Below are 13,251 nucleotides of genomic sequence, written 5' to 3' on the forward strand. Positions count from 1 at the left end.
TAGGAAGCAAGGTCAGCATCTGAGAGAGGTGACGGGAAGAAGTGTTGGAATTTCGAGAGGCAGGAAATGGGACCGAGTAGGCACTTGGAAGGGGTGCAGTCCAGCTGCAAAGAGAGCTGGAGACACCGGGGGTTGCCGCTGACAGGCAGCTGGTGCTGGTGTTTGCACAGACAGTTCATCCTGTGAGCACCGTTCACAACACAGTCCCCTTGACTCCTGCCTGTAAGAGGCCAAAGAAGCCCCAAGTTCTTCTGACAACCTAAAATGCCTCCATAATTTTGCCCCCCAGAACGGTGACTTCAAACCATATTTGCAGATACAGTGTCCCCCCTTATCCGCAGGAGACATAGTCCAAGACCCCCCCATGGATGCCTGAAACTGTGGATGACACGAACCCGGCGTATGCTGTTTTTTCCTACATGCACGCACCTAAGATACAGCTTAACGTATCAGGCGTAGTGAGAGGTTAATAACGGTAACTCAGAATAAAATAGAACAGTTGTAACAATATACTGTAATAAAAGTTAAGTGAACGTGATCCCCCTCAAAATATCTTCCTGGGCGGCACTCACCCTTCCTGCTCGATGAAGGATGCGATAAAGTGAAGGCTACTGCTTCCTGACCACACTTGACCAAAGAAGGCAAAACCGCCCATCGGGGGCGGGGGGGGGGGGGCAGGGGGGCTGCTGCACTCCCAGTGGTTGAGAGCCGCCTGCCTGAGAAATAGCCATGGGGGTGAGTGAGGTAGGGCGGAGAACGAGCTCTCTGGAGGGGAGAGCCGAGGAACTGAGGGGTCAGAGTTTTGGAAAGACCGTCTACATGGAGAGACATCCCCAGTGATTATAATATCAAATGATGGTGAGGCAGAGCTGAAATCTGTAGGGAGTGACCCCAGGGGTCCGGAGGTGACTGCAGGCAGGAGAGGGGGTGGTTCACAGCATGGACGTTCAAGGTGAGGAGGGTTGGGTGAACACCGCCTCCACCGCCGGGCCAGCAGTGCAAGAGCTGTGGCTGAGAAAAGAGGTCACAGGAAAAGCAGCAGCACGATCCCCAGGGAGAACCTGTCTTGTGAACAAGTTGGGGGGCAGAACACCTGAGAAACGCTTGTGGGGAATATGGAGATTTGCTGGTGGCTGTGATGTCCAAGGGGCCTAGTGGAAGAGACTGCGGAACCTGGGTGGAAGCAGGAGAGTGTAAGGGACGAAGTCATAGGGGCGCCTGGGTGGCTCAGTCGGTGAAGCGTCTGACTTCGGCTCAGGTCACGATCTCACGGTTCATGGGTTCGAGGGCCGCGTGTGTCCTTCAGATCCTGTGTCCCGCTTTCTCTGCCCCTCCCTCACTCATGCTCTCGCTCTCTCTGTCTCTCAGAAGTAAATAAAAACATTAAAAAGAGAGAGAGAGAGATGAGGTCATAGACTAACATGTACTAACCTGACCGGATGAGAGTCTAGGAAGTGACATGCTCAGGAGCCCATCTGTGGTCACTGAGATAAGCCTAAGGACAGAAGGATAAAAGGCTTGATAGTCTCGAGGCGTGGGGGTGTTGAGGTCACACGTATTGGTAAGGGTTCTTACCAGGAACCCGCAGAGTTCTGGGGCCCCCCTTCAGGCTCCGTCCTCACTGCTGCCAGGGGAAGCACAAGGCAGAAAGGGGCTCACGTGGAGCGTCCCTTGTCGATTCGTGGGGCATGACGTAGAGGTTACTAATCTTCACGACCCGGGTACCGTGCACTGATTGGCTTGGGGCTGCCGTATTGTTTATCTCCACGTAACAAATTACCTCAAAACTTAGGGCTTCAAGTAGCATTTATCGTCTGGCATTTTCCCCTGGATGAGGACTCCAGGCAGGCACAATGTGTTGAGTCCCTCGTCTCAGGGTCTCTCCAAGGCTGCGATGAAGGTATTAGCAGCCGCTCAAATCCTTTTGAGGCTCAGTTGGGGGTTGGTCCCCTTCCAAGTTCACTCAAGTAGTTGTTGGCAGGACTTAAGTCCTCACTAACTTTGGCCAGAGGCCCTCTAGGTTCCCTGACACATTTGCCTCTCTATAGGGCAGCTCCTACGTGACAGGTAGCTTCATCAGCGAGAGAGAGAGAGCAAGAGCGAGCTTGCAAGACAGAAGCAGGGGAGGGGGTCACACAAGGGTATGAGGACCAGGAAGCAGGACTCATTGCAGTGCCAGAAAGTTGCCCATCCCCAAACTAACCACAGATAACAAAGAGATTGAAACTGTCTCGGACCAGTCAGGCTCTACCCCCCTTTCCCCCCCCCCCCCCACCCCCCGCTGGAGCTAGAGTCAGGTCCTCGAATCACAAGGCCACACAGAGTAGCAGGGAGGGGCAGAGGATAGAGTAAATATCGGGAGGACACCTGCCACGGTCACCATAACCACCATGTCCATGCTTTTCTTCTTCGGGCTCTGGACCCGCTTTCTTTAGCAGAGGGCCAGCAGAGGGCCAGCTACTCTTGCCCTCGAGATCGAGTCCAGACTCCTTACTGCAGCACGCAGTGGCCTTCGCACTCTGGCCCCAGTTTATCTTTCCGGCTTCATCTCTCACCAGTTACTCTCATTTCTTCAAAGCCAGGGGTTCGCCAAACTTTTTGGTCTCAGGACCCCCTTAATACTCTTGTAAGCGATTGAGGGCCCCAAGAGTTTTTGTTACAACCATGGATATTTATTGAATCAGGAATAAAAACAAATTTTAAAATGCTAATTTAAAAAATTTATTCATTATAAAAAATATTCATTATTTAACATAAATAACACATTTTTATGAAAAAGAACATGTTTCAGAAAGTTTTGTTTTGAGGAAAATGACATCGTTTTACATTTTCTTTTTTAGTTTTTATTTAATTTTTAGTAATCTCTAAACCCATGGGGCTCAATCTCATGGCCCTGAGATCAACAGTTGCACACTCTATACCGAGTGTGCCCCCCACGTTGTTTTACATTTTTAAAAATTTCTTTGTTTGGCTTAATAGAAAGGGCTCTTACATCTGTCTCTGTACTCAGTCTCTCGCAATACGTTGTTTTAGTTGAGGTATGTGAAGGAGCTGTGGCCTCACACAGACATGTAGTTGAAAGTGGAGATACGAGTGAGTATCTTAATAGTTTCTCCAGATCATTGCGAACATTCTTTGGTATTAGACCAGCTCTGTAAGTGGTAGTTTCTTAAAGGTTAGTTGCAGTGTGGAATCTGAACTCTTCTGTATTCTGTTAGTTTAAAATCCATTGGACAGTCTGGCACTTTGAATGACTTTTACCCATTTGGAAAATGCTGGTTTCCGGCATTATTTGGGTCTTCCAAATATTTCATCATGAAGTATTTTTAATCACATTTTTTAATATTTACTAATGTTGAGAGAGAGGGTGAGCGTGCGCACGAACTGGGGAGGGGCAGAGAGGGAGGGAGAGAGAGATTCCCAAGCGGTCTCCACACTGTCATCTCAGAGCCCTACTCAGGGCTCGAACTCACAGCCCATGAGATCATGACCTGAGCCGAAATCAAGAGTCAGAGGCTCAACTGACTAAGCTACCCAGGCGCCCACAATCACATTTTTAAATATCAAGTATATCTTGTCAGAAAAACCTTCACTGGGAAATTTTGATCATGGAGGATGTAAGTTTTCCAGAATTCTAAGTTTCACTTGAAAGCTTGAATGTTATTGTTGGCAACAAATACTGCCACTTGTCTTCCTTGATGTAATAGGCTCATTTCATTTATTTCTGACAGAGTGTCTGAATAACCATAGTTTATCTGCCATCGTTTTTTCAAGTGAAAATGGTGCTCCAGGGAAAGATCCTATGACTTATACTGTCTCCTGACTTCTGCTGTGTTTGGGCTGTCCTTCAGCTGTGCCTCCACCCTGCAGCCTCTTAATGTGCCTCGAATTCAGATGCCTCGAGAGAGAATCTGATTGGAGTAGTCAGCCATTGTCTGCTGAGGGTGGCTTGGCACAGAGCACAGCAGCCAGCACATAAGGAACCACTTCCGGCTGCTTCCTCGGAGGAGACTTCCTGTCTAGTCAACACCCCGAGCTCCATTAGCAAGATTAGCAAGATTTTTTTTTTTTTTTTTTTTTTTTTTTTTGAGAGAGAGCGAGAGAGTGAGCGTGCACCAGTGGGGAGGGGTGGGTAATGGGGAGAGGGAGAGAGAGAATCTTAAGCAGGCTCCATGCCCAGCACAGAGCCAGACATGGGGCTTGATCCTAGGACCCTGAGATCATGAACTGAGCTGGAATCAAGAATTGGACACTTCAGCCCACTGAGCCACCACCCAGGCGCTCTAGCAAGATACTTTTTTGATGCACAGATGCAAATAGAGTGATTATGGTATGAGAAATTTTTAAACATGGATTCATAATTTGCTTTTAAGCACCTATTGACAGCACCTTGTTTAAAGACCAAAAAATTCCCCAGGTCCTTAAAGTTGTGGTTATATTCTGGTACCACTGCTACTTTGTTTCGGGCATGAATTCTATTCTGATGCTGCTGTGGGACCATCTGTTCCAAAAATGTTTTTCAATGTGCATTGAGTAGTTGTTACTATGAATTCTCTACCAATGTAAACATAGATTTTATTGCTTTTCACATTGACATTAATAAAAAGACACTGTTAAATAAATGTCCTTGGTTAACAAGTTTTCATTGCTTAAAATGGGTGTCTTCCTCCTTCACAAAGGAGGAAAATCCTCCAAAGGCTGTAAGTGTAATGTATCTAGTATTTTTGTCAATAAATAATTAGGAGTCACTAGTCCCTGTATTTTGCAAGTTCACAGATTTTAAGTAGATTTTTATTATTTTTTTAAAGTTGGCTGTCTCATTCTGGTAGGAGCAGAGCAGGCCAAGAGAAATATATGTCTGGCATCTTGAGGTTTAGTACCTTTTCCTCTTTACTGATATGTGGTATATAACGAACGCTATAGATTTCGGCTGTATACTTGAGAACATACCCATGAGTGAGCGCACTCCTTGCTCCCAAGCAAGTTTGTTCACTCAGTGAAGGAAAAAGAACGGAAGCAAGGCGTTTTAGGAAAAAATATTGGGGCCTGAGTTCCCTCTTTCATTCATCCCTTGAGAGCATTACGAGGGGGTTAATGTATTTGGGTTAATGATGAAGAAAACAAAAATAGCCTCCCTATGAGGAAATGTAACCTGACACAATTTAAAGTAGGACCCAGATTGAAACATCATTCTTTTAGGAAGTGGAAATATTTTGTCACACAGATGTGCCATCTAAATTTTAAAAGAAATCTCAACTTCCTTTCTCTTCATACGTCTTGATTTTGTTAACACTCGTTATTTCTTCCAGCCGCATGTCCCAAGTAATTAAGTTATAATACATGATAATTTGCATACATTCCAAGTGCTTTTTAAATTTTAAGCAGCTTACCTTTCTAACACTCCAGTCCTCACAAAGATGGGTTATCTCAATTTCTCCATGGACTTTACCCCAGCAATACACATTGTCCTGAGTTGTATAGAGTGCACACTACTCTGGGCCCTGCCAAACAGTAGACAACGTGTATTGTTTCCTTTTGTTTTTTTTGGTTTTTTTTAGCGGGACACTAAACATGCCCCAGCGCTTCCTCCAGGTTATTGAACTGACAGGTAGTAGGAAGCAAAGCCTCACGGGCTATTCTTGCTAAGTATTATTTCCACTGCAGTACAGATTAAAATCTCAGAAACTCCCAGCTATATACTTTATAGGTATGGATCGCTTTTATTGTTAATATCCTAAGTCATCTAAAGGCTTGTTTTCTTTCTTTTTTTTTTTTTACAGACCTAACTACCATAATGAATGCTGCATATTAAGAGAAACCACAAGAAGGTTATACATTTGGTTGTCTAATAATCTTGGATTTGATATGAACCAACACATACTCCTTGTTGTCATTGACAGAACCCCAGTTTGTATGTACATTATTCACACTCCTCTCTGTTGTGTTTGGGGGAAAAAAAAGACACTTTAGCCTTTTTTAAGGTTATTTAATTTCATGTTATTTGGTTGCATGAAGTTGCCCTTAACCACTAAGGATTATCAAGATTTTTGCACAAACTTCTACATGTCTAGGATCCTTTTCTCAAGGCGGCTGTGTTCATCATTCTCCTGCCTTGACTCCACTATCACCAGAGGCTCAGTTAAAGATAAATTAGCATTTTCTTAAAATGACCACTCCACATAATGCTTAAGGGATTTCTTCTCTGTGACAGAACCCAGGAACCAGTTCCTAAACACATAACGTTGGCATATTGAAGATAAAATTGAAATTGTCCTTCAGTTTTGAGGCCATGTGTAAAGTTTAACCATATTGTAAAATATCTATTCCGTATTAGAAATAGCTAGTCAACAGCTTATACTTCTCAAAACTCATCCTGTTATGTACACAAACTCAGTTTTTATATGTGAAGTTAGTGAGTCCTTTTGTGTTATTCCAAAATAAAGGCAATGATTTATTTTTTCCCAATGCCAATACAATTTGAGCTAATCACTCAAGGTGGATACTTTACATTTTAAAGCTGGAATCAGCAGTAGCCCTATGGGAAACCAGACAAAGCATTGACTTTTAAATGAACCATTGTTTTCTTTTGGAGCTAGAATTAGAATAGTTGATACTCATCCACAAACCATTATTATGTGTACATTATTGTTGCTATTGTGATAATAGAGAATTTTATTTATTTTTATGCCAGCTTATATTGTGAGAGCTCATTTAGTCAATTTGGGTTTTATCAATCCTGTTATGCTTGTCCTTGGACCATCTTTCGCGTATTCGAGGTTTGTAGTTGAAAAGTTTACTGTAAAAAAAAAAATCAAAAACAAAAAAATGTATTGTTTTTACAGAATAAATTTATTGGAATGTGTACTGGGAGTAAGATTTGAGGTTGTAAACAACTAAGTTAGTGTAATTTGGCTTTCTATATGTAATGTGAGGTATTAATGTAATTCGTATATTAAAGCAAAAATTGTTAACAGCAAGTTGACAAGAGAATCAAGTGCAGGTGAGGGTTTTCTTTTTCTTTTTTTCCTTTTTTTTTCTTTTTTTTGAACACTCGGGGTTTTAGGTTTTTTGTAATCATGGGGGAGGGAGAGGAATGGCTACATGATGGCTTGCACGTCTCAGATACTATTTACCAGCTCAGTGGACCCTAAATGCGCACACTTGACATTATCCATGCGTTGACTTGGACTCTGTTTTCTTTTTGTTTTCTTATTTTGGTGAAGAGCTAAATAAATAACATGAAGAGAAAACGTGAGAAGTTCTAAGAGCCCAGGGCCATTGACGATGGTGGTGGTGATGGGATTACGATTATGGCAGCCAAGGGTATGAAAGCACCAGTCTACCTACCCCTCTAAGGCTCTGAGAAGGCGGCTAGTATTTCTGGTTTGTTTCTCTCGTGTAGCAAGTTGTAATTTTTCTCTATACTCATCATTCCAGACATGAAAAGTTCATTAAAAGACACTAGGGATGCCAATCCAGTTCTGTTTCCTCGAAGAGTACTTTTTAACTTTGAATATTTTACTTTAATTGTAAATTAGTGAAATTTAATCGGTTCCTCGAAAGTCCTGTCCATTGCTCACACTGAAGCATAAGGAGAATGTAGCTGACATTTTGAATTGGAACATGTCACTGACAGATTTTTAGAATAAAAATCCTAAAGACTACAAAACTGCTTTTGGAAAAAAAGTACAAAATGGTTCCAATTCATTAAGATTTGTTTTCATAAAAGGCCAAAAATAATTTATTAAAAATATACACAGAAATACAATAGAAATATTTCCAGTCACCAATAAAACAGGTATTCATTAAGGGTACTGATAAAGTCACCGATCCCTCCTTAGCCATTTAGACTCACAAAAAATTGTTTATTAAAAGCAGTGTTTATAACAGCAGTGAATAATATACTTTCCTTGGGAAAACATTTGTCAAATAACATTTTAAAATAATGTGATAATTTGCTTTTTATATTGAGGTTGATAATGATGCATATATATCTTATATGCAAAAAGTATTTCTCCTGTATGTATCTGCTGTTCTAAATTCCTTAATACGCACAGGCCATATTCACTTCTGAATAGTTTCATTTTCGTGCTCACTATTGTAGGAGCTAAATTGTATATGTTTACAGTTATATTTAATATGTGCAGACAGAATATTGAAATAGATGGTCAAGTTACTCACAAATAATTTTGAATAGATTTCTTTAAACTGTTTCTCAACTTCACTTATCCTTCAAGAGAAGAAAATTTACCCACACAATACCAGGTGAGAGCTCACACATACAGTGCGGAGCCCGAATTTACATATTTTTAAGTATCGCTGTATGGGAAGGGAGTAAAATGGGACAGAAGATCAGTACCAGGAATAAAAGTCAGTCATCTAGAGAGGAAGAAATAATACTTTTATTCAACTTTTTCATCTGCCTTTGTTTTTATAAAGAACTCTGGTTTGTAGATACAACGATAGGCCAAGAGCTGAGGAAGAACTCCATATGCTATGTTTAATGCTAGAAAGAGGCTTTTCGCTTCTTCAGGGACTCTGTAGACATAAGCGGTTCTAGCATGAAGAGAAGCACCGATGTGAGAAAACTGAGCCTGTTGCATTTAAAGAAAAGGGGGGAGGTCAGCATGAGCTCTGTGTTCAGTCGGGTTCACAACGTGTTCTGGACGATTCATTCAGACCATGTTTCCTGTGCCCTCAAAACCAGTACTTTCAAACAATCCACAATCTTCAGGATTTCACTGAATTCAGGACCAGTCTTAATGTAACGACTCAAGGAAAGTATACCTTCCTTCGCTTGGCTTTATCATGCCACGCAGTGCCCCTTCCCAAACACTAGTGGCTCAATTTAAAAGAAAAACTGAACAAAATCTCCGTTTTGTTTTTTGGTTTTTTTCCCCCTGATTTGCATTCTGGAGATCCTAAACACTCAGGCACTCAGTTGTGGCTTAATAAGTGTGTTCGGCAAAAATGAAGGAAGTACAGAGCTTAGAAAGCAAAAATATTTTTATATAGCCGTTTAAAGAGAAGCAATGGGGACCTCAGCTTCACTAATCAGTCTTTTCACCTATTCCTTGGAACAAGAGCCCAAAGCCCTTCATTACATGTTTTTTGTTTACTTCTTCACGTTTTTGTTGCTTATGCAACTTTAAAAACTACTAAGGGTTGTTTCGTCGGTAAGGTTGTTACCAACGTGGGTGAGGGTAGGATTATGGTTGCTCTTTATAAAATGGCATGTGTACATGCAGGCGACCTCTTCATATCAAGTTCTCCTTTATTTAGTACAGCTTGTCACCATAACCTGAGACCAGTTTCCCATTTGTACTTAAGTACTTGTTCATAACATACATTCAGAATGTATCTTGTTTGATACTTTTCATAAGCACAGGGAAAAACTATTAGAAAAGGCTTCTGTGTGAGGATTTCCTCAGCATTCTCATGTCCTTACAGAACAAAACCCTGCAGTGTGTGTTTTTATATCTTACTGAAATCCACGCTGTACGTGAATAAAGGACTGGAAATCTAAATATAAGAAGTGATGAATTATTAGTTCATCAGGATCAAAGTGGAAAGAAGTCACAGAATCACAAGAATGAAAAACTAAATAATTCACTTTAAATACATACAAGCTATCTTACATTTCCTTCCGTATGAAATCAGTTTATTCTGCGAAGTGGTTAACAGACAAAATTCGGCTTTTCCATGACAAATAAAGGATGAGCTTTCACAAGTGGCACTTGTATGGATTTGTGTCCATCGCAGGTATTTTAACAGATTGCTGCTACGTCCTGGGACCTCTGGTACAGTCTCGCTACTCTCTGGAGATAAGCGGTCAGTGTGATGTGTCGCGAGGACCACAGAAATGGCCTGTGTACGCCCTCCGCCTCGTGCTCCACGAGGCTCGGCAAGGGCTCTGCCCTCAAGCACGCGTCCCCCAGAGCAGGTGCCGAGCAGAGCCCAGCAGATGGGAAGCGTCCCATCTGCTGGGCTCTGAAGACAAGACCCGGAGAGTCCGGGGCCTTCGAGAGGCTGCCCTGGGGGCTGCTCTTGTACAGTCCTGGGAACACGGAGCAGGAGCGTGGCCCCTGTCGTTAACCCTATTTTTCCCTAGAGCCTCTTCTGAACAGCAGTGATTTTCTGAATTAATATAACCACACTTCTGGACTAGGGGCCAGGTTTGAACCTTGATTTTCAAAAATGTGGGTTTGGTGTCTCTATAGACACATGTACTACGTCACAAAAGTCACCACGTTCGGGGAAATGCCGACCGTTCTTTGAGAGACTGAGTGATACGAGCAGTCGTGCCTACTTGCACAGGGGAACCTGCACCAAGTCAGTGATTCCGTAGGCTCTCTTCCTGCACTGACCAGTGCAGTTAATACCTCATTTTCAAAATCAGCAAAAATCATTGGCAGCATTCCAAAATGGTCATGTCCTTAGAGTAGACTGTAAGCCCACCGGGCAGGTACTGTGTCTAATGTTTTGTGTGGCGCCTCTCGCATTGTTAGAGCTCAATAAACGTTAATCAATAATGGTCTTGTGACTGTCAAAATACAAACAGCTTCCGCAAAGCATTTCTCTATTTTTATACCTATTTCCGTAGGCCTCCTTTCTCCAGAATCCTCTAACGAGGGCCCGAGCCCAGAGCCCAGCGTCGTGCAGTTTCTAATGGGTGTGTTGCTGGTGGCCACGCCTTCCTGCTGAGTGAGCACCCAGCCACAGCTTCCTCCCTACGCACGCGGTGTCCAGTGCCCGGCTTCTGAAGTTTCAGAGAAACCTCAGCCTCCCCTGAGGACAGTTTCCTGCCTAAGCACGGGGCTGCTAAGGGCCTGCACGGTGTCTCGTGGGTCCTGTTCCTGCCGGCACACAAGGCCTCCTGACGGCAGGGCTCAGAGCCCAGCCGGGCACCTGGTGCTGGGTCGGTGGCTCAGTTGGCCCGGGGCTGCTGAACCGACTGTCACCCAGGGTGACAGGTACAACCTGCAGAGCCCAGAAATGTCTGCAGAATTCAGTGGTGTGAGGTGGAGTCTCTCATCATCTTTCTTATCATTCTAAATCTGTTTTCACCTTGAACGAATTTAAAAGATCTGCTTTGACTTTTTTTTTTTTTTTAAAGAAATGGATGATTGGGATGGAAAATGAGGCAATAAAGGCAAAGAACGGTTACATTTTAATAGCTCTCTTTTCTTATATTTATAGAGACAGCCTGGAAAGGATGACTAAAAAATCACAATCTCAGTTCCAGAAGGAAGAGCTGAAAGTATTATGTGTCCACATGAGTATCACAGGCCAAAACTAATGTGAACATTGGGGCAACAGCCAGGCTGTTTGGCCGATACAGCAGAAGTAGCTAATCCAGAACTATGTTATTTTTTAGGGTTTTCTGAGCAGCACAGTCCAGTGGTTAAGAATTCTGAATCTGGAACCATACAGAGTGCCCAGTCCCAGCTGTACCACAAGCCAGCAGTATGACCCTGGGTTAGGTATGTAACCTCTCTGGCTTCCTCATCTGTAAAAGTAGGATAATAAGGGCACATTGCTGTGCCGGTGCAATGAGTTGATCTTTGTGAAGTGCTTAGGAGAGTGGCAGGTGAATTCCCTGCCCATGACCTGGGATTCTGCTTGGCTGAGAACTCAGGTGGGCTCTTCGTTTTCACATCCCCTTGCTGACCTTCTGACAATTTTAAGACGGTCTCCACCAAAGGATAATCATGTGAAGACTTTAAACCCAAAGTCTAACCTCGATACTAATTAAAGGTGTATCGTGATGAATTACACTGGAAGCAAATTATTAAATAGGACTTGCATTAGTATCCCAGCTATCCAGCTATCCACATGCTTCCTAAATCTTTTAGATATTTCCTAAAGGTTTCCATAAAGGCGGGGGAGGGGGGGGCACAAAATTCACCTCCAGCAGAGTCAACTCTACAACCATATTATCCACAGATAAGCTTCCAGACCCTCGTGTGAGGAGGTCCGTGGCACCCGCACGGCCAGGGAGTCTGCGCAACAAGCGGGAAGGGCCTGGCTGACCGAAGCAGGGCTGTTGTGTTTCCATGGGTGTTGCTGGGTGCGTGACAGGCTCCCTGCCGGGCCTGCCGTGAGTCTGTCCCAGGGCTTCCTCCCAGCATCCTTGATGCTTAGGTAATAATGTCCGCACATTACCGTTTAGGTACTAACATCCACACGTGGCCACAGATTAATGAATGAATCTTCTGCGCAGCACAAGGCATTTCTAGACTCCCACTGGGAATCTTCTACCAATAAGAGGAGGAGCACCAAAAATCTGCAGCTCATTCCGTGCCAGGCACCGTTCTGAGCCTCTTACGTGTATTATTACCTCACGTGATCCTCAGCAGCTCTATGACAAAGGTCCTGTATGATCCTAACTTTACAGAAGAGGAAACCGAGGTAGCCAAGGTCACGAGCCCATCAGTGACAGGCTGAGCAATAGCCAGTCTGTCTCCAGAGCTCATGCTCTTAACCATCTTGACTATATTGGCTCTGATTGTTTTCTTTTAATTTCCAGTGATATTTTAGCAGAGAACAATTGTTCAGTTGCTAGAAAGTACTAATATATAAGTGGGTCTGAGCAGCCTATTTCAAACTAGATTTGCAACTTTAATCCTACGTAAGAATTTTATATGAAGAGACACTTGGGTTCTGAATAAGTCCCCACTGGAACTCTTTGGTGTAAAAAATGTGTCGTGGTTTGATTTGATTTTGTTTTCTTTTACTTTCTGATTGATATTTCAATTTCTGAAGGCAGGAGATTTGGCAGATTCCTCCATGATCTGAAGGCAGGGGCTCAATAACTAACATGTTTTCCACTGACTTGTACTGACCTAGGAATTTTTCAAAGATTTGTTTTCCTTATTAAATCACACGGACTCCTGGGAGTTCACTAGGCCTTTCAAGAAATGCAGGTTTTGATCAAGTTAGGGGGTTGGGAATGCACAAAACCCCTACATGAGGAATGGCCGTTTTAGCAAGCTAGGGATGTTAGTCGGGGTTATGGAGGCTGTTTTCTCTGATCAATGTGTCACCCTCCCAAAGTGAGAATTCATTTCATGAGCAAGTATTGGCTAGGTAGGAAACAAATCACGTAACAAATTCAGCGTTCTCATTGCGTGCGCTGTTGTGTTATGATTTGTAACTTTTCCTTAGGCTGAGCTCTCTGAATATGTAAATACTAAAGCCAAGCCAAGAGGCATGGAGATGTCAGACACAACAGTTCTCGGATGACAGCAT

The 13,251-nt window shown here is 43.2% G+C and overlaps 2 protein-coding genes across 11 annotated transcripts in view; one reads left to right on the forward strand and one right to left on the reverse strand.

Annotated features, from left to right (window-relative positions):
• The window catches only part of HDGFL3 (HDGF like 3), a 74,405-nt gene extending 66,931 nt beyond the window's left edge, over nt 1-7,474 (forward strand). The window contains exon 6 of the mRNA XM_058736428.1: nt 5,781-7,474. Within this exon, the coding sequence (XP_058592411.1) occupies nt 5,781-5,786 (6 nt within the window). The 3' untranslated portion in view covers nt 5,787-7,474. The remainder of the gene's footprint in view (nt 1-5,780) is intronic.
• Nucleotides 1-13,251, reverse strand: part of TM6SF1 (transmembrane 6 superfamily member 1) — a 57,677-nt gene that overhangs the window by 19,993 nt on the left and 24,433 nt on the right. For 7 of the 10 annotated variants that reach the window (XM_058736427.1, XM_058736420.1, XM_058736425.1 and 4 more), the window contains one exon: nt 7,708-8,594. The exons of 1 other annotated variant lie outside the window; for it this stretch is intronic. In XM_058736427.1, the coding sequence (XP_058592410.1) occupies nt 8,403-8,594 (192 nt within the window). In that variant the 3' untranslated portion in view covers nt 7,708-8,402. Of the gene's footprint in view, nt 1-1,432; nt 1,496-2,444; nt 3,153-7,707; nt 8,595-13,251 lie in introns of those variants that run through there. 2 more of the 10 variants (XM_058736421.1, XM_058736422.1) reach the window with 2 other exon arrangements.

The sequence above is a fragment of the Neofelis nebulosa genome, chromosome 7, assembly GCF_028018385.1.
Source record: "Neofelis nebulosa isolate mNeoNeb1 chromosome 7, mNeoNeb1.pri, whole genome shotgun sequence".
Taxonomy (NCBI): domain Eukaryota; kingdom Metazoa; phylum Chordata; class Mammalia; order Carnivora; family Felidae; genus Neofelis; species Neofelis nebulosa.